Genomic DNA, 26,147 nt, shown 5'->3' with positions numbered 1-26,147 from the left:
TCCCAGACTTTAGACTCTACTACAAAGCTGTAATCATCAACACAGTATGATACTGGCACAAAAACAGACACATAGACCAATGGAATAGAATAGAAACCCCAGAACTAGACCCACAAACGTATGGCCAACTCATCTTTGACAAAGCAGGAAAGAACATCCAATGGAAAAAAGACAGTCTCTTTAACAAATGGTGTTGGAGAAGTGCAGAGCAACATGCAGAAGGATGAAACTAGACCACTTTCTTACACCATTCACAAAAACAAACTCCAAATGGATAAAGGACCTGAATGTGAGACAGGAAACCATCAAAACCCTAGAGGAGAAAGCAGGAAAAACCTCTTTGACCTCAGCCGCAGCAATTTGTTACTTAACACATCCCCAAAGGCAAGGGAATTAAAAGCAAAAATGAACTATTGGGACCTCATGAAGATAAAAATCTTCTGCACTACAAAGGAAACAATCAACAAAACTAAAAGGCAACTACAAAGGAAACAATCAACAAAACTAAAAGGCAACTGATGGAATGGGAAAAGATATTTGCAAATGACATATCAGACAAAGGTCTAGTATCCAAAATCTATAAAGAGCGCACCAAACTCCACACCCGAACAACTAATAATCCATTGAAGAAATGGGCAGAAAACATGAATAGACACTTCTCTAAAGAAGACATCCAGGGGCGCCTGGGTGGCGCAGTCGGTTAAGCGTCCGACTTCAGCCAGGTCACGATCTCGCGGTCCGTGAGTTCGAGCCCCGCGTCAGGCTCTGGGCTGATGGCTCAGAGCCTGGAGCCTGTTTCTGATTCTGTGTCTCCCTCTCTCTCTGCCCCTCCCCCGTTCATGCTCTGTCTCTCTGTTTCCCAAAAATAAATAAAACACGTTGAAAAAAAAAAATTAAAAAAAAAGAAGACATCCAGATGGCCAACAGGCACATGAAAAGATGCTCAACGTCGCTCCTCATCAGGGAAATACAAATCAAAACCACACTCAGATATCAACTCACGCCAGTCAGAGTGGCCAAAATGAAGAAATCAGGAGACTATAGATGCTGGAGAGGATGTGGAGAAACAGGAACCCTCTTGCACTGTTGGTGGGAATGCAAATTGGTGCAGCCACTCTGGAAAGCAGTGTGGAGGTTCCTCAGAAAATTAAAAATAGACCTACCCTATGACCCAGCTATAGCACTGCTAGGAATTTACCCATGGGATACAGGAGTACTGATGCATAGGGGCACTTGTACCCCAATGTTTATAGCAGCACTCTCAACAATAGCCAAATTATGGAAAGAGCCTAAATGTCCATCAACTGACAAATGGATAAAGAAATTGTGGTTTATATACACAATGGAATGCTATGTGGCAATGATAAAGAATGAAATATGGCTTTTTGTAGCAATGTGGATGGAACTGGAGAGTGTTACGCTATGTGAAATGTCATACAGAGAAAGACAGATACCATATGTTTTCACTCTTATGTGGATCCTGAGAAACTTAACAGAAGACCATGGGGGAGGGGTAAAAAAAGAGGTTAGAGAGGGAGAGAGCCAAAGCGTAAGAGACTCTTAAAAACTGAGAACAAACTGAGGGTTGATGGGTGGTGGGAGGGAGAGGAGGGAGGGTGATGGGTATTGAGGAGGTCACCTGTTGGGATGAGCACTGGGTGTTGTATGGAAACCAATTTGACAATAAATTTCATATTAATTTTTTTTAACGTTTATTCATTTTTGAAAGAGAATGCGAGCAGGGGAGGGGCAGAGAATGAGGGAGACACAGAATCTGAAGCAGGCTCCAGGCTCTGAGCTGTCAGCACAGAGCCCAGCACAGGGCTCGAACTCACGAGCCGTGAGATCATGACCTGAGCTGAAGTTGGACGCTTAACTGAGCCACCCAGGTGCCCCAGTCATTTCTTTTCTTAATATCATCTCAGTTTAGCATTATGAGCTTACTACCAATTTATATATGCAAAAGATTGTGGAAGGTGGCAAGACAGTATAAGATTTTGTGTCTTACAAGTATTAATCTAAAACAGAACATTTTTAAAAATCAGTATGGGGGTGCCTGGGTGGCTCAGTCGGTTGAGCGGCCGACTTCGGCTCGGGTCGTGATCTCGCGGTCCGTGAGTTTGAGCCCCGCGTTGGGCTCTGTGCTGACAGCTCAGAGCCTGGAGCCTGTTTCGGATTCTGTGTCTCCCTCTCTCTCTGACCCTCCCCTGTTCATGCTCTGTCTCTCTCTGTCTCAAAAATAAATAAACGTTAAAAAAAAATTAAAAAAAATCAGTATGTAGTGGTTTCTACATAGTATTAAAAACATAATTCATTACTTTTCTTCTAAATATACCAAGGTTAGTGTGGATAAATGCAAATTTCTACTCTGACATTACTTGATGGCTAGAGGGAAAGAAAATATCAGACAGCTATAAGGTTAAGAAGAAGCCATATGGATAAATTTGTTATATTACTTAAGAGTTAATAAGTATAACATTAGAAGCCAAATGGGCATTGAAGATTCAGAAGCCAGGATTGTAGCAATTTTAAGAAGCATAGATTAGAAACATGGAGAGGCAGGACAAGGAATAAAAAATCTTGCCTAACGAGTAGTCAGCATATACTTTGGAATTTTAGGTCCTTAGGAAAGGTTTGTGTCTGTGGGATTTAGTAATGCTGGTTTATAGGTAGGGTAGTAAGTAAACATAACATAATCCGTAAGACTTAGCTCCAGGGAGGCATGCTACACATTTGTGGGGTAGGTATGGACACTAGCAGACAGAATGTACAAGTGAATAAGTGTGTTTTGAATAGCTACTTGTGTTTCAACACTTTATGTATTTCTAATGATTCTAAAATAAGTATTATCTCATTTCGCAAATGGAAAAAGTTAGACAAAGAAAGATTAGATGGCTTATCCAATCCCCATAACCTCCTAGTGGCAGTGACAGGATATAAATCCCTATTTTCTGGCCCACTCAGTATTCTTTTGATTATTTTGTGGTACACTTTCTAGAAAAGGAGCTTGATGTTTCCTTTGCTGGGTGCTAAAATGTCATGATGTAGATAGAAATAAATAGAAATTTCTTATTGTAGTATAGGTAGAGGAGATCAGTTCCTTACACCTAAAAATGGAATTAAATAGCTTTTTTAAGGACTTAATCCAAAATTAAGTCAGACTGCCAAGAAATACAGAGTGGAGAAAAGTGATCCTCATCACTTAATGTAGCTGAACATTTTGGACCCGAACACAGTTGTCAGATACTTTACCATTTTTATTGCTGTGGATTGGATTTTTTTCAAATTCTTCATTTTCCTTTTAAAGTAACAATTTCCACACTGCTAATGAAATTTTAGGAGAGGTATCACTGTAAGTTTCAAACTATGTTCCATTTGTTGAAATATTTTTTCTCATTCAAAAGAAAATGTTCAGAGTTTAAAATTTTGGTGATTCTTCTTTAAAAAAAAATTTTAATGTTTATTCATTTTTGAGAGACGGGGAGAGAGAGAGAGAGACAGAGCACCAGGAGGGAAGGAGCAGAGAGAGAAGAAGACACAGATTCTGAAGCCGGCTCTAGGCTCTGACCTGTCTGCACAGAGCCCAAAGCCATGGGCTTTAACCCACAAGCCGCGAGATCATGACTTGAGCTAAAGTCGAATGCTTAACCGACTGAGCCACCCAGGTGCCCCCAAATTTTGGTGATTCTTTATCGAACTTCCCCCCAACTGAAAACTGAAAGTGGTCCTTGTTATTGTTTTTTGAAAGATTTTTGCTGTCATAATATCTTAACATTTGAGAAACATATTAAGAGAACATCAGATCATGGTCTTTTTGTACTAGAAGGCACCTAATTGCATACCCATTCCTGAAAGATAAGAAAACTGAGACTAAATCAGGTTAATGCTTTGATCAGAGTTGTATAATTTGTCAGTAACAGAATAGGACCCAGAAAGCACCCTTTGCTCAGTGCTTTTTCAATGTAGAAAGGCAGTTATGAATTAGATTCTTGAATGTGTTTTCCTCTGAGAGTTTATTTTTAAGTATATTTGCTTCATGACTGAATCACTGTGTGATGGGAGATGTCTATAAATGATATAATCAGGGGCAGGTGTTCCTTTTACTTGGGCAGTGTGCATTATGGGAATTTAGTAATGCAGACAACAAAATGTTGAGGTCCAAACTTCCTTCATTTGATAAGGGTATGTGGAAAATGATGATCATTTTTCCCCCTAAAGAGATTACAGAATTTATATCCCTTTGGAATCCACAGTGAAACTTTGAAAATACTACAAATATTTCTTTTGGAAGCAGATGTATGTAATATGCTTGTTTTTCAAATTAGCTGATCATAAATACTTTATATACTGTATTTAGTACTGAATTATAGCTCTCTAAATTACTTTTAAATATATGAAAAGAGGAAAGTCTTAAGGCGAAAATATTTCTGTTTGTAGTAATGGGAAGTAAATTACCTTGTAAAAATTTTAATTTTCCCAAGGTAAGAATAATACAAACCCTCAAAATTCAAGCTTGTGCATAGTCCTCTTTTTATTATTATTATTACTCATTTATTTATTCAGCTGACATTTGTTGAGCAGCTGGTATGGCTAGCTGCTGGAAGTACCGGACTAAATCAGCAGTCTCTCTGCCCTTGTCAGACACCCTCCCCCTCACTCTCCTGCTCCAGACACCAGGATCTTCCTTCAAACCCTCCAACCTGCTGAGCCTCCTGCCATCTCATGGCATTTGCACATCTGTTTCCTCTGCCTCCTCCTTTTCTCTTCTCAATCTAGTTGATTTCTACTCATCCTCGAGATGGCAGGAAGAACTTCCAGGATCCCTTAATCCCATTGCTTTATGCTATCACAATTCATCTTTGTTTGCAGAGAAATGTTTGTTTGTTTGTTTGTTTGTTTGTTTAACTCCTAGCTACAGAAAGGAAGTATCTGTGTCTGTTTTAGTAGCTATTATTTTCCCCTGGCCTTGCACCTAACAGGCACTCAAACAATATTTGTTGAATGAATGAATGTCCTCCTGAGACCTGTCAGCTATTTGTGGATGCAGTTAATTAAAAAAAATAATTATATAAAAATGTGAAAATGTGGGGATATGAAGAAGTAAATTAATAACCTTTAAGAAGTGAGGAGGTAATTGAGGAAGGCTTCTCAAGAGGAAATGATACCTGTGTTATATCTTGGAGGATACCCAGGAATTTGTCAGATGAGGTGTATGAGTGAGGAATTATGCATTTTGTATTAAGGGAAAAAGCAAAAACAAAGACAGGAAAATGGAAAGAATATAGTATGTTTAACTAAAAATACTGCTTTTGTATTAGCATTACCAAAATCAATATTGTACTGTCGCCTTATATATAGAACTTTAACAGCACCTCTTCAATAAAAAAGATTTATGCACCCACTATGCTGGGAGAATAGATTAATATCTGACTAGCTTGCAAACCAATTTCTTCTCAGTGGGTTTGTTCTGAGAAGTTCACCTTAAAAAAATGGCAAGATGGGAAGAGGTGGGACATTTCACAGCTTGAATGAAAATGTGGTACATAAGAAAAATGTATTCTCCAAAGTTATTTTTTAAACAAGTTTCTCTTTCTCTTTCTGTATACTTAAAGTTGAAAACTTAGGTGTCTCATCATATGAAATTCATGTATTGGAAGAATATCCATTTTAGGTGTGGGAAATAAAGGAGTCAAAAAGAAGTATACCTCTATCACAGAGTTTCCCTTGACAAAGGGAGATTCATTTGCCTCCCTGACTACTCCCACCATCCTAGGTTCTAATACGTCTTTTCATTGTTGACAAATTAGGTTTGCCTACACTGACTACCCAAATGTGGAATTGGTTACTGAAGCAGTCTCATCAAAACTGTTATTGATGAAGTAAAGAAGAGATCACTTGGAGAAATGAAATAATGAGTACCAAGTCATTGCTAAGTGTAATTCATCATGCTGTGTATCTGTGGACATGCTTGGCTCTGTGGTGTGACTGCTAATTTCATTATAAACCTTATGGATACACTAGCACTTATATCACATATTTTATTCCTCATGATCTCTCCTGGTTATACTTTCTTTTTTCAAAATTATACCACTTCACTTCTGTATTCTACAAGCTCCCTTGAATTGGCTTGGAAGATATTTTTCATTTATGTTTTTCATTTATTGAGCAGCTACTATGAGCATGACATTGTTGTTGGTGCTCTTCATAATTATCTCATTTAATTTTCACAGGAACCACGTGGTAATTATTATTTTACAATTTCACCATAAAACTGTGCTTCCCAGTAGCTACTGAAAAACAGTGCTCATTTATTCCATTGTATTCTCCATTGTTCGTAATCATACATACAATTTACAATGATTTATGTTATTAAGCACTTATAAGGCAGGCACTAAATGTTTTACATATGTGAATTTTTTTAAATCATCCCTATAATGGTATGATGTCTAGCCTATAATTAGCAAGATATAGGAAGAAGTTGGGGGCACAAAGAATTTAAATAATTGTTCTGGCATCACAGAGCTAATAAGGATAGAGCTGGGTTTAAATCCAGAATCCATCACACTACATTTTCTTTTATGGTGTTTTGTGATAAGTACTTAATGGATTGTATATGGGTAAAAGAAGAGAGATCAGTTAAGAGATGATCTGTTTGCGACTGAGGTGAATCCAGAAGTAGTTGGGCAGAGAGCTCTGTGCCACTTTCAGTAGATGGTAGTAAATACTTCTAGTCTTTCACATATCTTCCTCAAGTTCTATATTTCTTGGCCTGCCCATAAGAGACACAGACGCACGCACACACACACACACACACACACACACACACACACACACAGAGTCTGAAGAAAAAAAAATTCACTTATTGTATTTTTAGCATTATATTGGTGTTGAAGCTAGAGGAGTGAACAGATGGGGGTACCTCTAAACTTGGGGCAAGTCTGTGTATCTCTCACCTCTCATTACCATATCTTCGCATCATGAGAATGTATATTCATGAGTCTGACTTCTTCACTGTGAGCTTCTTGAAGGCAGAGCCCATGTCTTGTTCATATTGGTATCTTTACCATCTACCTAAATACCTAGCAAATAACAAATGTACTGTACGTATTTGTTGATTGAGGAAGTAGGGAAGGAAGGAAAGAACAAAAGAACGAAGGAAATAATATGTTAAGATTCCACATACCATGAACACATTTAAGTTCTATTACCTTCACTGGAATTCTTCATTCAGCTTTCTTAAATTTAATGGTGCATGTAACATACTATGACAGTATTGTCAGTGTTATAATGAGAAGCATAGTCAATGGAATTTTCCATTTTTACAAAAATATATATTATTTGCCCTTAGCTTTTTTATTTTCCTATTTTTACAGTTTAAATTGTATCAAGCTTTAGGCAGCTAATTTTGATGACTATGTTCAAGGTATTATTTCTGAATTTGTGTCCTTTAGCTTGTAAGCTAATTTTTTTAGAGTAATTTTTTGTAAGAATGTTCTGATAATGATCAGGCCATTTTCACATTAGTTCCTTTACCAAGCAGTGCCATTGCCTGAAATTTTGGTCCACCTTAAGATGTGAATTAAATTGAGAAGATTAAGCATTTATATTCTTATCTGTTTTTTTCCCATATTCATTAATTTCCTGAAAGTTCTGCATATTCTTCATGTGCAATGTCAGCATCAACTCTTAGGCGTAAACTCCTAAGGACTGGAATAATGTCTAAGTTATTTCAGAGAGAACCTCATAGGAAGTAATAGTGGTCTGCACAGCAACTTTAATGGGGACATTTTGGCCTTTCCTTTTTTTTGCTGCAGTATATAATGTTCCAAATGTTGCATAGTGACGTAATTATTTTGGGCTTGGTCATGATTATAGACATCAAATATGTTTTTATTTTATCTGTTATGACTTCTATTTGTGATATTATAGAATGTTTCTAATTGCTTTTATTTTGTCTGTCTGGTATTTCTGTTGGAAAGACTGATCTTCCTAATTTCTTGATGGGTAATTTACATATAAGGAAATGCTTTGTAAAGATATCAGGATCTGCAAGTATTATTGCTGAGTACTTTGTGAAGTAAATGAGGAGTTTTGTTAGATTGTTTTTTAAGGCAACCATTTATGGAATATATAGCATAATAATGCTATAACATGCGTGGCTTTTATCTGTTATATCAGAAAATCTTTCTCAGGTTCTCTGGGGCTACTGGCTATCATTACAAGGAGAACTACTAGAGAAATGAAATGATGATGCCTACAGGCTGGGCTTTGGAGAAAGTCAGACCTGGATAAGAGTCCTGAATCTGGATTTCACAAACTGTGAGGCAAGCTCTGACATTATCATATGCTATTAAAATTTTAGAATGAAATAGAAGAGAAAACTGTCAATCACAGACCCTTAGGGTATTTTTATTAACTTCTTAATGATCACCAGGATCACAGAAATAGGAAATAAAATATTTCAAACCTAAAACAGAGAAGGAAATTGTGTACCTTATTGTCTTTATCTTTAAAGTGAGAATTGCAACAGTACCTATCCCATCAGGTTCTTGTAAAGATATAGTGAGTTAATATTTATATCTGCCTCATCGAGTGAATATGAAGATTAAATGAGATAATACTTTTAAAACATGGCATAGCACTAGCATATAGTACTAGCTTTAAATAAATATTTACTCAATAAATTAAACAAAATATAAACATTTTCCATTATATGTGTGTATTATTTACATAAGTGTGAAGAAAAATTATTAAAAGATATATTTTTTTCCAAACATTAACAGCAGTAACTGGAGTTATTACTAAAATTCTGGCTGCCTTTTTTTATCCAGTTTCAAATTAATCTATTTCCAAGAAAACCAACAACAAAGACAAAGGAACACAACCATTTCTCACTGAAAGAGGAAATAGAAGAGACATCAGGAAAGTGAACCAGCTGTTGCATTCCAATGTGATAATTGCTTTGATAAAGGAACCCACAGGGTATTTTGGGAGATTGGAATGGCAAGAACCAGGGAGCTCCATGAGAAACACCTAAACTGAATTCTGAAGCAGGCTTCAAGTGTGGCTTTTGAGGCAGAGAACATACTGGAATGCTTAGAGGCTGAAAAATGACTTGTGCTCATAGAATCAGAGGGCTCTAGAGTAGGACAAGTGGTATAGCTGGAACTGTAGGAATGAATCAGGTAGGAGCCAAGGCTTAAAGGTCATTTTGTGAAAAATTCTCCTGTAAGCAGAAGAATGTCATGATCTTTAAAAAAATTGTGCTGGGGCGCCTGGGTGGCGCAGTCGGTTAAGCGTCCGACTTCAGCCAGGTCACGATCTCGCGGTCCGTGAGTTCGAGCCCCGCGTCAGGCTCTGGGCTGATGGCTCGGAGCCTGGAGCCTGTTTCCGATTCTGTGTCTCCCTCTCTCTCTGCCCCTCCCCCGTTCATGCTCTGTCTCTCTCTGTCCCAAAAATAAATAAAAAAAAAAAAAAAAAAAAAAAAAAAAAAATTGTGCTGAATACATTCTTCTTTTACTTAGGATAATCAAAATAGATTCCAATTAGGAATGAATATTTAAATTTAAATTTAATTTAAATTAATTGTGTGCAGGCAGGTGTTTACTTTTTGAAAGGGGGAAATGACATCCTTTTTATGGAGGAAAACTTTTAGATAAATTGTGTAGGTTGCACTCATGAAACTGAATAGTTCCAACAGGAAGAAAATCCAGATCTGGCTATTGCTCTCCAAATCTGTTCTTTCAGCACCTGAAATATAGTCGCTGTTGCACTTAGAAAGAAAAAAAAAAAAACTAGACAAATCTCTTTTACATGAAGTAAGTCCAGTTTATTTTTAACCGTCTTCAAGTAAGCTTCAGTAAATCCTCCCCTTCACCAGCACAGAACTTAGAACATTGTGGTTTTCTCATAACTTTAAGTTGAATTATTCCTACTGTGCTATAATACCTAGATAGCTAACATGTGGATAAATTTGTTTCTGAATTCTATTATTGGTGAATGATATAGTATTATTTTAAGGCCAAATAGTTTCTTCCACTGTTGTCTTAACTTAATGAGTCCCTTCAGTACTTGTGCTATCACTCACTCACTGTTTATTTGAGGAGACCTAACCCTTTGTTCTGTTAGCTTTTGTGAACCACCAGCTACTCAGAAGTATATTCCATTGTTAAAACTCTTTTTAAAAACTCTTGACTGAATCTTTCAGAAGACTTTTGGAGTTTTCAGGGAAAGGAAAAGAGACTATGGCAGCATCATTGGTTAGTTTTTCCTTGGTCAATTCAAATGACCAAAGTAAAAAAATTAAAATTACACAGGATATTGTGATTTTAGTTGCCAGTGTCAAAGTATGTTAAATTTTAAATTACATGTTATACTTGCTCATTACAAAAAAAAGAACTCAAGCCGTATAACATTGTATAAATGTTAAATCTGAAATACTAGCCCACTGCCCTTAAGTAGGTTTACATATTTACAGATATTATTTTTTCATAGTTAATGTGTCACGTAAATCCAGGAATTGTATCATAATAAATAGCCTATTTTATTTGCTGATTAAACTCTTTGACTTTTTTTTCTATTTTATGTCTTTATTATTAGAAACCAAATAACAGTCTGTTAGTATTACTATTATTGTTATTTCTGAAATTGCCTTCACATAAGTCACAAAATATACAGCTTTTTCAGTTTTGAAACTTACTGATAAGTTGACTTTTAGGGCATCTATGACTAATATATATCACTTTTTTGTTACCTTCATATAGAGGCTTCATTGACATTAAGTTAAACATACAACAGGTGGTTCAAAATTTGAGAAGATAATTTGCACAGCATATGGATATGCTATAAAAAATTATGTCTTTTTTCTAAGAAGCCTGGAAAGATCCTCAATATAAATCAAAGAGTTTATGACACTACTGGGGATATAGTCCAGGTGAAATAAGATTATTGAGTAGTAGGAAAGCTATAATAAAAACTGTCAGTACTGTCACCCAGTTCCCTCTAAGGTCTGTAAAGGATCAAAAGTATATTGAGCATCATCTAACAGCTGCCTAGAATGTGAGGGGAACCACAATTGTGATGAGCAACAGTATGCTGGGTTGGAAAAAATACACATAACTTGTAGTTAAGTTGAAAATGGTAGGTAGGATTATAAAATGTATTGTGAGGCTTGATTTTTTGAAAATGGCTACCTGCTAACTAAACATGTAACTGATTTTATTATGGGTATATGTATTCACATGTATATAAACTTATTCAAATTAAAATTGCATATAAATACAGGTATTTTATTAATTATAAATAGTTACCTAGGGAAAGACCATATTTGTACATAGATAGTATATAGGAAAGTGCTACCCTTCCATGGAGGGTAAGAAGTTCTTTATTGCTACCTTACCATGTGGCAGCAATTGAGAAGAGGAAGGGAGTGCTTTTGGCCTTGGGCTCAGAAGAAGGAAATGTGCAATTGTCTTTTGTCATCCCAAATCCGCTTTCATCAGACACCAGCTGCCTCTACCATGCTGCCTAAGTCCATTCCCAGTGAGGTCAAAGTCATATACCTGAGGTACACTTGTGGGGAAGTCAGTGCCAGGTCTGCCCTTGCCCCGAAGATCTGCTCCATGGTCTGTCTCCAAAAAAGGTTAGTGATGACATTGCCAAGGCAACTGGTGATTTGGAGGATCTGAGGATTACAGTGAAACTGAACATTTAGAACAGAAAGGACCAGATTGAGGTGGTACCTTCTGCCTCTGCCCTGAATTTCAAAGCCATCGAGGAACTGCCAAGAGACAGAAAGAAGCAGAAAAACATTAAGCACAGTGGAAATATCACTTTTGATGATATTGTCAACATTGCCCCACAGATGCAGCACCAGTCTTTAGCCAGAATACTCTCCGGAACCATTAAAGAGATCCTGTGGGCTGCAAGGTTGATGGCAGCCACCCTCACGACATCATAGATGATGTCATTAGTGGTGCTGCAGAATGCCCAGCTACTTAAGAACCACAATGGAAAATATTTCAATAAAGGATCATTTGACAGCCAAAAAAAAAAAACCAAAAAACAAAAAACCAGGAAGGGAGAAATATGCCTAACATAGGCATGAAAATATGGAGGTACTAGGAGATGATCTGTGGAGCAGGAATAAAGAAAAGCCTCTTTTATCACATAGATTCTCATATTTACAATTTGCATTCCTTAGATAAATGCTTGGCTATACATCCATAATAAAGATAAGTTACATTTTTAGTAAGGATATAGGCATTTTCAAAAGCACAAACTTCACAGTATATTGTGTAGTCCAACCTGTCATCTTAGAATTTAACTAATTTTTAAGAGGAGATTATTTTTTACCTCATACTATTAGCATGGAACAACAAACCAAAGCCCTAAGAAGAACGGATTCAGTATAAATAGCCTCGGATCACTGATGAGATTGACATGTGTTTTAGGGATTTGATTCCTGAAGAAGTGCAGTGAATAACGAGTTTTCCATAAACATGTAGGAGCAACTCCATATGGGCCAACTGCTAGCATAGATACTGAGAACCAAAGATGAATTATAGTCTCTGCCCTGGATGAATCTGTAGTCTTTTTGTTTTATTTTGTCTTGTTTTTGGATTGCATTAGGTAGAAGTTTCTTTTCCCCTCATTCCTTTCATTCATTCTCTCACTCCACATTATTGGTACTTAAAATGTATATGATCCATGGTAGCTGCTGTGTGTCTTACAGAGAACAACAAATACGCATCCAGAACTTGCTTTTGATAGTAAGCTCTGGTATACTCATATCTACACATGGTAAAATCCCAGTTGTGCTCCTACTCTAGCATAAGTATCTCTGTCAAAGAAGGCTTCTCTGATTCTCCTGAGATAGAAATAATTTCTCTTCCTTTTGAAAACTCATGAGAAAATGAAGACTTTAAGCATATATTTATGTTTGTCAGATATCCATTCTGTTTACTGTCTATAAATAGCAGTAAAACATTGTGCTGTGATTCTTAAGCAACTCCTTCCACTTTAGAGAAAGTACCATATAACTTTCAGAGCATTTTAATGATTATAAGAAAGCCTGTTAAGTAACTAAAGAAGTACATATTATTAATGTGAATATATAATTTAAAAATTTATAATAAATTTCTGAAGTACAAATTATTCTCTGCGTTTGCATGTGAGAAAGCTGATGCCCAGAGAATTTAAGTCATTTGCCTAAAGTCTTAAAACCAATAAAGTGAAGTCAGTAATTAAATATGGGCACTCAAGCACCAGAGCCTTCTCTCTTCACCTGTGTGCTATGCTTTCTCAGTGAGTACATTTAAAGGCTTTGGAGAAGCAAGCACATTTGAGCACTTAGTTAACATTACAATTTACATAAGTCTCTGTGTGTGTGTGTGTGTGTGTGTGTGTGTGTGTGTATACACATATACATATTCAGTCTTATTTTTGCTGGCTGTTTTTAGAATAGCCACATTTTACAAGGAACTCTAACCTAGGTACATGGCTTATCACTATGTCATTACTGCAAGACAGAGAAAGCTCTTTATCTTCTTCTTGAATATAGCATCTTCCTTAGTCTCCTTAAGTATTCTCAATCCCCACCATCTTTAAGATGGATAAAGAATGGTTTCCTAAGAGAGTGTTGCCAAGAAGACCATCCCTTCAGGACATAAAGCAGAGCTTTTATCAATGATATTCTCTGTTTTTCTTAATTATTAAAGTCTGCCTCTATAGACTGCAAGTGACTGGGATCAAATTATATTAGAGATTTTAATATCTAGATGTCTCCTAGGCAGAAAAACATTAAATAAATATTTTTATGTTTGTTTTATATTCAACTTTAACTGTTTCTATATTATTGATATATAAAAAACATGAATGTGTAATATTAATTAATAGTTGCAGTAACTTATATTTTATTCCATTTCAACAATTTCAACAATAGTTGGTAGGTATGATGCTCTACTCTTTGAATAAATTGGTAACAGAGAGAAATTGGAAATGGGGGTGCTCTTCCCGTGCTACTACAACCTTTAGTGATCCCATTCTCCCCCGTAATTCTTAGCGTAATTATCATCAGTACCATACATTTGGCAAATACATTTTGTTTTCTTTACACATTATGATACTGTTGTTTGGTAATGTTATTTAAATCTTGTCTTATTGTTTAGTATTTCTATTTCTAATATTTTAAAGCCCCAGTAGATTCTGAAAGCCTTGAGGACTGACTCCCCTTCCTTTAGTTAGACTTGTTTCTCTTTTCATACCCACTTGGTTTTATCTTCTGTATGTAGCAGTGGTGTGTTTATTTTCTTTCAGCGACTCTTCCTACAGTTATTCAGGTACACTGATTCCACCCCATCCTTTTTTCCACCTGTGTGTGACACAAAAACTGATTTTCAATTTCCATCTTCTCTTGTAAGAAAGAGAAAAATCTAAGTTTAAACTGCTCTTAAGAGCAGCATCCTCAAAGACTTATGATGATACTCTCTTTGTGTAGTAAAATAGGAAAATGTGTTTAAAAATTTTTCAGAAGGTTGTATGCACTAAGTTTTTATGGAACTATTTTATTTGCTTGTAGGATAAGATATACATGAATTTGTGGCTTCTTCTGCTCTTGAGGTTTTTTAGCATACTGAATTAAAAAAATAAAATATGTTCGAAAAGTATCTTTCTAATAGAAGTGGCTATACCAAAGTTATTAAAATTTAATAAAATTAGCTTCCTAAATTTAGGAATTAGTGCCTCAATGACTACTAAGGTTATATAAGCCTTTGAAACCATGTGAGATTGTAAAACCCTAATGTTTTCCTCTTGACTTGAGAAACTTCTTGAAACCTTTTACTTTTTTTTCCTTAAACTAAAATTGGACTCCAAGAGAGAGGATACTGTAGCCTTTTTCTAGCTGTGACATCTTAACTGCTTTTTTCTGTCTTCAAATTACTCTGGCAAGGAGGCAGTGATGTTGCAAAGAGATAAGGTCAGTAGAACATCATCTTTTAAAATTCTAACCTGTCTTCATACGTGAATGGGATAGTCCTGAGTGTAAGATGGTAAATGCATTTTAGTAGTTTCCTCAACTGCCTTGGCCACTGGTCTCCTTATGCTTCTGGGAGATTTCTGGAGCCTCAATACTCTCATCTATGAAGTGGAAATAAAAGCCATCTTATTAATTTTTAAGAATCAGTCATATATGAAGATCAAAAATGAGTATCAAAATTTAACTGAAGGCCTTCCTTTTAATTAAAAATATACAAAAAATGTAAAAGACATTTTTTAGCCACTCATATCTGAGAAAACCAGTAATTCTCTGATATAGACTACAGAAAGATTGTAGAAGAGTTTTTAACTATGTTTTATCACTAGACTCATGATCATGATAATCCAACAAGATATTTTGAGTATCGGTCCTATGAATTGTGTTCTGTTCTAAATCTTGCTTGTTTTGAACTGTCTTAAAACACCTATAAATGAATGGTAATTTCTAGAGGATAAATAGCTCTAGTTAAAAATTATGTTTTAATATTACCTACAAATTATGTAATTATTAAAAGTCTAAAACATGAATATCACTGGTTCAGCATCACCAAGACAGATTGGTGCACAACTTAAAAAGTTCAGTTACCTTTAACAATGTTGCTATACCTTCCCAGCCAGCTGACTGTAGAAGCTGGGCCAAGATATATATTAGGAATATTCAAAGTTAGTTCCAAATATCCCTGAGCTAGTAAGAATCTGTTGTGTAATTAGAGAAGCAGAGTTAGGAAACATATAGGAGAGGCTATTAATTGAATATTGAGAGATGTAAAGAGAATATTTGGAATCTGAGAATTGCTCTTGACTGTTTCATATATCAGAACATTGAATTGGTCTCATTATGTTTTAAAGATATCAACCATCTTTCTTGGGTCTTTTCATTGTGATGGGATCTGGTACAAGGATTGCAAGCTGTGGAACTCAGATATATATTAAACACTTCCAAACCCCCCCCCCCCGGGGGTTGATTTATATTCCTTGATTTACATTCCTTCCATTCAATTATGTGCCATTTCAGTAGAAATATTGCCAAATTGGGGTAGGATATTAGACTACCTATTTGCCTATACTGGTGATTATAGGGTATGGAGGTTAGATCCTATACCTATCCACTACATTTCACTTAGTTAGACCTTCCAAATCAAGGTAGATCTTCCAAAGATCTGAGGTAACACGACATCAATGTTAGGAAAATATCTTAAAATTTTTCTAGGTAAATATTAACTTGCTCAGTTTGATTACATATAGACTAGTATAGATTATACATAGCCTGATCAAACAGTGCTAACTTGATTGAATCCAGTCTAGCAAAAAAACAAAGACAATGCAATATGAGTGGGGAAAGGGCAGAGAAGCAGAAAGAGAATCCTAAGCAAGCCTACACCCAGCACCAAGTCCGATGTGAGGCTACATCTCACAACTGTGAGATCGTAACCTGAAATGAAATCAGGAGTTGGACACTTAACTGACTGAGCCACCCATGTGACTCTGATTTATTTTTTTTAAATTGAGGAAGAAACTGTTATTTAAACTCATAGATTAGAAAATTCTTTAACAAGCATAGGTCACAATTCCATCTGCTATGGATGCTTAACAATAAAAGAAGCAGGCATCTGTTCTCAGATGTGTAAAGAATGAAATGTTCATTTCTTTACTTAGTATAATTTTTTTTGGTGTTATTCTATAGAGTAAAACTGTCCAAGCTCACTAATATTTGGGGAGAGGAATCATGGCTCCCTTTCCCTGGAGAAAGATCTTTATATCTTTAATAGTTTTTGTCCCTTAAGTAGCAGTATTAAAGTTTTCATACATTTTTTATGGTCATGTTGAATCATGAAGGATTAACATTATTAAGGATTCTATATTTTGCTTTTAATGAAATCCATTGTTATGCCCTCTATTAAATGTGGAATTGAAAAAAGTTTATCACTAGTAAAAAATCTAAGATGTTTCATTGCTTTAAAAAATCTAAAATACTCCTTTTGGTATAAATATAATTATTTGGGGATTAAAAATATTACATGATTGTTTATCTGAATTAACTTTTGGCTCTTATAGTGCATTTAAAAATAAATTGCATTATAACAGAGTAACTTTGAAACATAAAAGGGGAATTAAATGAATGAAGATAAAAACAAGTGTAATTTAAATGTTACTTCTTAGAAAAAATTTATGTAGAATGGTGGTTTACAATAATTGTTGACATATTCCCCTAAGTACTGTGTCTGTGATTTTTCATGGTATCAATCATTTAAAGCAATTTAGGTAATAACATTCTGACATGCATTTCTGCTATTTTATTTACACCATTTGCCTACATCATTGTAATGCAGTACCTTTCTGATTTGGTACAGTAAATGCACTCTGTAATATCTATTATGGCATGGTCAAAGGATAATTTATTGTCAAATAGAAAAATAGGTCAACACTAATGTCACTTGATGATCAACCCTCCCCCCCCCCAAGTTTAATAAAACATCTCACCAGTATGCATTCCAGTGCAGTGGTTGATATTTTATTAGGACTACCTGGCTATAGCAGTAGTGTAATTACTGAGCTGTCAGAGTGATAAGTGGGATTAATGGCAGCCCGATGCACTTTAGTCTGCAGAGCGCTTAGAGAATTGCAAGATGGTATTATTATCAGAGTCTGCCCATTCTGGCATATTCATGGCACCAAAGAAAAAAAGAATGCTACAATTCAGGTTTGCATTGCCCTGCCTCATTAACATCTGACATTTCCAACAGCTGTTATTTGTGAACTAGCTCAATAATAAAAAGGGAATTATTTGGTAAAGAGGCTTAATAACCACAACTAAAAATCCTTACATTGTCAGTGCTGTTAAGTGAATCTGTTTATGTTGAATTTAAGATTTCTCTAGAAGAACAGGACAATACACTGTGCATTAATTTGGCTCATTCATACCTGCTGACATTATAACTTTATATTTTAATTGCCTTATTATTCAGGTTGGGTATTAGAAAAAAGAAAGGTAGGAAACTTGTGAGTTCATTAGGGATAAGCAGAATCTATATGACATAAGTGATATGTATACACATGTACACAGACATATATATATATACACACATATACACATATGAAACAAATAAGTACATTTGTTGCTTTATTCCTGTGAATTGCCAGATATTTTTAAAACCGTTGAAATGACTTTTTTTTATAAATTAGAAGATACTTAAGATGGCATATTATTTGCCAAATTTCTAGCTATTTTATTTTACTACATAATAGGAGATCCTTTCAAACCACTAATAATGCTCAACATATTTATCCATGTGAAGATAACACATAAAGTATCACCTCATTTCAACATCATAGACCAAATAGACCATGTATTATGCTCTGTTTGCATTGTTTTGCAATGTATGCTGCTGATTACACTTTCAAGAAGTTCTTTTTGAACTCAGTGACAGTGTTTTAGGGAAAAAATCATAAGTATGAGAAGATAGGAATTCAACTAAATGATAAATGTGAATCTAACAATGGCATTTAGAGAAATGATAGGGGAGAGGTTTAATGACTACATTTCAGAGAAGACAATTGATTATGAAAAGCCTTCGGTACTCATTGTGTAAAATTTAATTTAGAGAGAAGGCTAAGGGCACAAACCAGAGAAAAGAGATCAGATTTAAAAACAAGATATTAATTAGGTGCTGAGAAATTGGTTCAGACAATGAAGAGAACTCTCCTACTCACAAAAGAATGACAAGGAGACCAGTATTGTTTTCTCAAAGGAAATGAACCAAGGTCTTTACACATGGAAGTAGATAGAAAATGAGCTAGCTAGTCACCTTTGTCACCAAGCAGTGTAGGATTCATTCTCAATGAAATTCTTGGAGAATTCTGGACTTCTTACAGGAGTGACAGTGGTGTATCTTAAGTTTCAGATTTCCAGCCTGATTCTTCTCTACTCCTGTTCTCCCTGTGTGACAGACCAGACTGCATTAGTTTATGTACCTTGTACTTTTCTCCAGACCTGGGCACATACTGACTTATTCTCTTGAGTGACCTTACACTCCAAATCCCACCATTTTCCTCTTCCCTAATGCCCACTCATTCTTCACTCTTCCTTTTGAGTGTTACTCCTCCCAATCAGCTTTCCCTGACTCTCCGCCTCCAGTACTACAGTTCCTCTGATATCCTCCCTGAGCATGCTATTTTCACCCAAATTCACATTGACAACTACAGTTGCCTTTTATATGTGTGAACTTCCTCCAAATCTCAAGGTGCATGAGAGTAGGACCATGGTGGTCATCAATTTTATATCCAAGGTTCTGCCATGTAACAGAGACTGATTAGATTTTTTATTAAGTGAATGAATAAATGAATGAATAACACACATAATGTGCAAATTAAGGACCATTCTAGCCCGTGGTTTCAGTCCTGAAGTAGTAATTATACAATCATGATTCTTGCTTTGTGGATCGAACCATGTATAGCAGAATCACCTCAAAGGCTTTTTAGTTTTTTTTTTCAAAATAGTTTCCCAAGCCAATAACTCAGACTCAGGAGGGGCTCCTCTGTGGAAACTGTGACATTTACCAAGCTGGTCCTTAGGTACACTAAAGTTTTAACATGTCTCTGGTCAGTTCTCCAGGAAGCAGATTCTGAGGTGGGATTAGTATGCAGGAAATTTATTAGAAGATCAACATTTGTGCAACAGTGAAGGAATCAGGATTGGACAGACAGCCATAATAAAGGCTGCAATGGATTTCTGCAGACTTGTTCCCCAAGTCTGGGCAAGGGGACTGGGCTCTAACCTCTTCATTGACCTGTAATTGGAAGCAGGCTGCTACTAGAAAGGGGACACGACCTTGGTTGAGCCTGTTCTCTTTGACTAAGGGCACAGCAGCAGGGGAATAAATGCTTCATTCTGGAAGGGGGTGGATCTGGGCTATGCATTGAAGCATGTACTACAAAGGCCAGTTGCCGTGTGAATAGTTTAGAGGTTAAAGAACATCAGAAAATTGGAGGGAGAGAGAGATGATGGGAGGGAAAGAAGGAGGGATAGAAGAAATGTGGGAGACAAAGTGGGAGGGACGAAGGGTGGAAGAAAGGATGTTACAAGCAGTAAAATGACAGAGACTTTGCTTTTGTGTGTGTATAATAATTGCGGGCTTCAAGGAATACAAAACTTTTATCATTAAAGACTGCATTCTCTGAGCATTGTCAGTTTAGTGAGAGGTCAAAAAAGACTGATTTAGTAAATGAGTGAATGATGTATCTTAAATAAATATGATCCTTTTAATCTCTAGGAGGAACATGGAGAGAAGGGGCAGTTAACCTGAGTGGTGGTATTTTATACATCTCAGAAGGTGTACAAAAAATGAAACCCAGATACTCTATGTTTACTGCTTAAAAAAAGATTTTGTACCTAAAAATAGCACAATTTTATTTGTTCTTACTAGACACTAACTCTGAATGGGTATAGGGTAGAGAATATATATATATATAATATTATCTCACTTACCTTATAGTTTCTTTAATCTGGTTATATTATTTCTTAGGTGCCTGAAATGTGCTGATGCCCCCTGTCAGAAGAGCTGTCCAACTAATCTAGATATCAAATCATTCATCACAAGTATTGCAAACAAGGTAAATTCATATTTAGCTCTGCAAATAAAATTAACAGCATTTGATCTTGATGTCTGTCTACTATGACCTGTCTTGGTAAATTGGGTTAAAGTATTAGAAATGTGATTTCTATAGGCATGTGAAAATGTAGCACATTTTATTAATTAGCCTCTTCCAAGTTTTGATATAATTATTGTAAAAATGCATGTTTATTGTTTATTGATTTAAAAGATTAGTTTGTGTTGAAAATAATGATTTTTTCATCCAAGGCACTCACTGAATAGATTGACTCTAGCTTAAGCTTGGTAAATGCTTATAGATAGGAACTGTCATTGATTATCAAAACACATTTCAAATTTATTAAATATCTGCTCTAAAATATGTTTTGGTATGAAGCCTCACACACTGAGACACGTCAAGGAATTGGACTTTTCCCTGGGGCTAAAATTCAAATAATTTTATTTAAGATTCAGAATAATTCATACACACTAGATAGACTTATAACCAAAAAACCCCAACACCAAAAAATAGAAACCAGGCTTTTGCGAGCATAAGTAGAACAAAAGGAGTTTTAACCTTTTTTTTTAAACCAGTGTAAGACTAAGCACAGTTTTTCATTCACTTAGTGAATTTTTGATTAATTAAATGATTAATTAATAGTATCTTTTCTTTGTGAAATGAGTATTTGTGAGCTCTTCGCCAAGTGTCTGATGCTTTATCAAATGAGCAGGAGATGAAGGAGGTCTTCCTATAAGGATGTAGAGAATTCTTTTTTTCACAAGGTTTGACATTTATGTTCTAAAATGCTGTAAAAATCCAATAAATGCTCCTTCAACAACCAGGTACCTTTTTTATAAACATCATTTCTCAATGTCAATTATTTTAAAAAAGTATTTCAAGAGAAAAATGGTACATTTATATAGTTTTAAGATTTCAAAAGAAAGGTTAAAACTTAGGTATACAGTATGATATTAATCTACATGGTCATCTTTATTAGGATTTTAAGTCTAGGTTAAATTTTAGATTGACCACTTATTGTGAACCCAGGAAAAATCACTTATTTATGGAAGAAAGACAGCATCTGTCCTACAAGGTTGTGGTGTAAACTAAATACTTGTATGTGAAAATCTCAAACATACTATTTTTTAGAAAATAATAATTTTTTATTATTTAAAAATATTTTGTTGATATGGAATTATTAATTATCCTATTCATTCAATATGGTAAATGGTATACAAGGGATTACTATTTTTATAGCTGTTATATTTATTGAGTAGCTGCTATGTACCAAACACAGTGACAGGTATTGCATCCCTGCTACGGCCCAGCCTTTTAGAAGTTCATAATTTATACGCAAAAGCAGGTACATAAAAAATTAAAAAAAAACACTCTAACTATAACTGAATGTGGTTAGTGCTGCAACCTATGCAATCTAGAAAGTGTATTCAGCATGCACAAAAGCAGGAATGTATATATGTAGTAAGTTTAGGCAGATGTAATAAATTCATTGTGGCTGTAAAAGGGCCTAGATTACATAAAAAAGAGTGATGGGAAAGAGACAAGGCAATTAGATTGGGATTCACTTGTGAAAATATATTAATTCTATGCTCAATATTTGAGACTTAATCCTAGACATAGAGGAAATTATCAATGCTTTATATTTGTTTTGTAATTAGGAAGAAGAATTCTAGGAAGTGATCTCATTTATTAACTTCATGGTATACCACACATCTATCATCACAAGACCTTTGTCTTATATGTGAAAATAAATAATTTATGTGAAACTTATATGTGAAACCTTCTTTGTTTAATAATGACTTCACAGAAAAGGAGTGAAACAAAATGTCCAGAGTTTGAAGTCTAATGTGTTTTGGCTAAAATTATTTCCAAGGTACCAGCCTTGACTTTAAGCATGAGACAGTATTACAATTATGATCCATGCTGGCTGGATGTTCCCTAGATATTCCAAAATTCATTATTGATATTGTGATTCTCATTAGCATATTCTCCATTCATTCAAGGTTTATACAATTTTATAGGAAAAAAAAAAGACAAATGGAATAATGGTATTCTTTGAGAAGTTTATAAAATGTCTAAGTAAGATCAGAAGCCTATTTTTTTTTTTTTAATTTATTTTTGGGACAGAGAGAGAGACAGAGCATGAACGGGGGAGGGGCAGAGAGAGAGGGAGACACAGAATCGGAAACAGGCTCCAGGCTCCGAGCCATCAGCCCAGAGCCTGACGCGGGGCTCGAACTCACGGACCGCGAGATCGTGACCTGGCTGAAGTCGGACACTTAACCGACTGCGCCACCCAGGCGCCCCAGAAGCCTATTTTAGAAAAACTTTCTGTTTCATTAATTTGTTTTCTTTATTTCCTAATGAAGTGTTATACTTAGCTATTTATTTAAACAGATTTTATATGAAGAGAAAATATTTGGAGAAGTTTAATTGAAAATGTGATTTTTCTATAGACATTTAGGGAATTCTATCGTTAAGTAGTGTTTTGTTGAAGAATCACTGTAGTAATCATAAAAGGTCAGAGATTCTTGTTCTTTAAAGCCTTCAGCTTTTTAGGTATTTACCAGCTGTGTACAATGTAGGCTGTCCCACACTGCTCTGCCAGTGGACCTCAACTCAGGAGGGGGGTTCTTTCCAGGTTGAGAGGGTAATTGAATCGCCAGACTCAATGAGCCTTGTGCCTCTTTGAGAAAAGGATGTCACTTGTATTGTATTGTGTTAGGTTTCTGTGATTCAGTGGAGTTTAGGCCAATACTTCCATTCTTTATTTTCTTACAAACTGGATTACAGCTCTAGTTTTCAAAGGTACAGTCAATTCCATTGTACCTCCTCAGTCAGTTTTTCTCTGTTTCATTCATGCAGGCTGTTGTTCTCAATTGTATCTCTCAATCGGAAGTACACGTTTCAGAGTCATCAAACTGTGAATACTGGGTTATATTTCTTGATAGCTTCCCTTTGGAAAAAAAAAAAAACAAACAGCACTTTATATCAGAATGCATGAGGCCAATCTATAAATGTAATGAAAAAGAATCACTGTTTTTAAAAATGTTCTTTTGTTTCATGATGCTTTATTTTAAATAATAGAGATACTTTCTCTTTTCAAAATTTTCAATACAATTGTAGAGCATTGATTTTTCCACCTATTTGCATATTTTATGGAGTCTGTGTGCCCAGATTTGTGTGGCTTTTATACCTAGATAAAAAAATTTAATAACACATATTACAGAAAAGCTGACTAAATGAATCGATGTAAAATAAAAATCTCTTATTTATCATAGAACTCTACTGAAAGTAACTAGAAGTCAGAGGAGCAACGAAATTTAACCAGCAGAATTCATTTGATAAATGCTATTGACAACAATATTTTAATTTAAAATACTGATATATGTGCGTGTATGTGTGTGTGTGTATACTCACATATACACACACATGCATGTACCTGATGCAAGTGTTACAAAACAGAAGTGCAGTCAGTAGATTTACTTCATCCTCCTTTTGAGTTTGCTTTTCAATTGCAGTGGCTAAGTGGTTTAATACCTTTATCAAGTAAAATGTTGATCACTTCCAGAATAATCTTCTAAAAGCATAGCTCTAATTATATTACTCTCTTGTTCAAAAAAAAAAAAAAAACACAGTAGTGGCTTCCTAGGTCTTAGAAACTAATGTCCAAACACATAACTTATTATGTAAGACCATTAGGCTTTCTCCCACTATTATGACAGAGAAATAAGGAGATGAAAAAATATTAGGAAGTCCATAACTTAATATGCAATAGTGTTTGAAAATATGAATATTTTAGATGTGTAAAATAAAAAGGTAGAGATAAGGTTTCCTTCAGTACCCAAGGTTAGTTCCCTCACTTGTTTTGCTAGATGATAACTGTGAGCACCTCTGTTCATTCTAAGAGGACTGTCAGAAACTTACCTGCCTGCTGCCATAAAATGACACTCAAGAGAACACAGCTTTTAAAAACTCTGTTATGCTCTAGAGAGTAAGCAAGCCACTATCCTGTAGAGTTCGATATGCCATTTGGTTGAAATAAATAGTTCTGAATTCATGTGTCCATTTCCTTTACAGTTAAGATGCCAATATTTGAATAATGTGAAAAATGTATTTTTCTAGGACTGAATATATTCAAATTTTTATGACTACTTTATGGCATGGGTCTGTATCATTTAGGGTACTCATCTGAGTGGGTCTTCCAGCACAAAATACTATACTTCAAATAAGCTTGTCCCTAAGTCATAAAACAATGTTTTCTGTATATCAATTTTATCCTTTTACAACTCCAAGACATAGTATTGTTAATGCTTTATTAGTCAATGTTTGATTAGCTTTATTCACATTTTTCCTAATTTTCTTCATTTTTTTTCTTTTTCTAATCTTTTTATTTTCCATATTGGAATTTCCATTGGAAAGTAGTTTACTTTTGCTTACACTGATGCTATTGAAAAATTAATAGAAACTTAATTATTTCTCATTTGATATTACATGTCTTTTGTAATATCTGTCTTTGAACCTTAATTATTGCTCATTTGGTGCTTTAAAGATCTTTTTATTTTCATTGTTCAACTAAACAGTGATTTATCTAAGTTGGATTTCTTTTTATTTATCCTGCCTGGTTTGCCCTGGTGTTCTTGAATCTATACATTGATGACTTTCCTCATTTGGGGGATTTTCTCTTTGACCATCATTTCCTTATGGAACTCTTATTAGATACATGTTAAACCTTCTTACTCTGTTCTCCATGACGGTTAACTTATCCTCTTTATTTTGCATTTTTAAAAACTCTGCTAGCTTTTAAATCATTTTCTAAGCCTGTCATTTCTTTAAATATATAAAAATACTCATTTTTCATACTCTGGGAGTTCCACTAAAGTTTCTATCAGTCTGATTATACTGTTTGTAGTTCTGCTGGTTCCACTCATCATGCTTTGTTTCTTCATATGCTTATTTATTTTTTTTTTACTTTGCTGATTTTCTTTGAAGCTTTATCTGTGGAAATTCTGTGAGGATCACAATGAATACATTTTATTTACCAGGGATTTATATTTGCTATGTTCTCAGAGGACCTGGAAATGGGATCCAGTGTTCACCTGGTTTAGCAAATGCCTTTAAGATGATTCCACTTATTTTTCTGTCTTATTGCCTTGTCATTTTCAGTCCTTGGACATGACAGATCATGAGTACATTCATGATCACTTTTTAAAAATATTTTACCTATAATTCTAACTTTTTAAATCTAATAACAAATAACTATTTCTCAATACAGGTGGAAAAGTACAATAATTTAAGACCTAATGGGTAGTCTAGAGCTATTGAAACACAGATTTTTATTAACAAATACTTAAATAGTAATTGGGAAGCTATAGGAAGAAAGAAACCTTTGGAAAAATAAGACAAAAAGATTTGCCACATCAGATCTTGAAACTAACTATACATCTTCTAAAATCGCCATGCAGTGTTGGTACAGGAATACATTTCTTAGGCAGATGAAAGTC

At 35.0% G+C, this 26,147-nt stretch overlaps 1 protein-coding gene and 1 pseudogene across 6 annotated transcripts in view; both read left to right on the top strand.

Annotated features, from left to right (window-relative positions):
* Positions 1-26,147, top strand: part of DPYD (dihydropyrimidine dehydrogenase) — an 858,821-nt gene that overhangs the window by 186,020 nt on the left and 646,654 nt on the right. For all 6 annotated transcript variants that reach the window (XM_042952991.1, XM_042952985.1, XM_042952988.1 and 3 more), the window contains exon 4: positions 20,559-20,646. In XM_042952991.1, coding sequence (XP_042808925.1) covers positions 20,559-20,646 — 88 coding nt within the window. The remainder of the gene's footprint in view (positions 1-20,558; positions 20,647-26,147) is intronic.
* Positions 11,316-13,064, top strand: LOC122228112 (annotated as a pseudogene).

This window comes from Panthera leo, chromosome C1 (assembly GCF_018350215.1).
Source record: "Panthera leo isolate Ple1 chromosome C1, P.leo_Ple1_pat1.1, whole genome shotgun sequence".
NCBI lineage: Eukaryota > Metazoa > Chordata > Mammalia > Carnivora > Felidae > Panthera > Panthera leo.
This window is presented reverse-complemented; position numbering and strand designations above follow the sequence as displayed.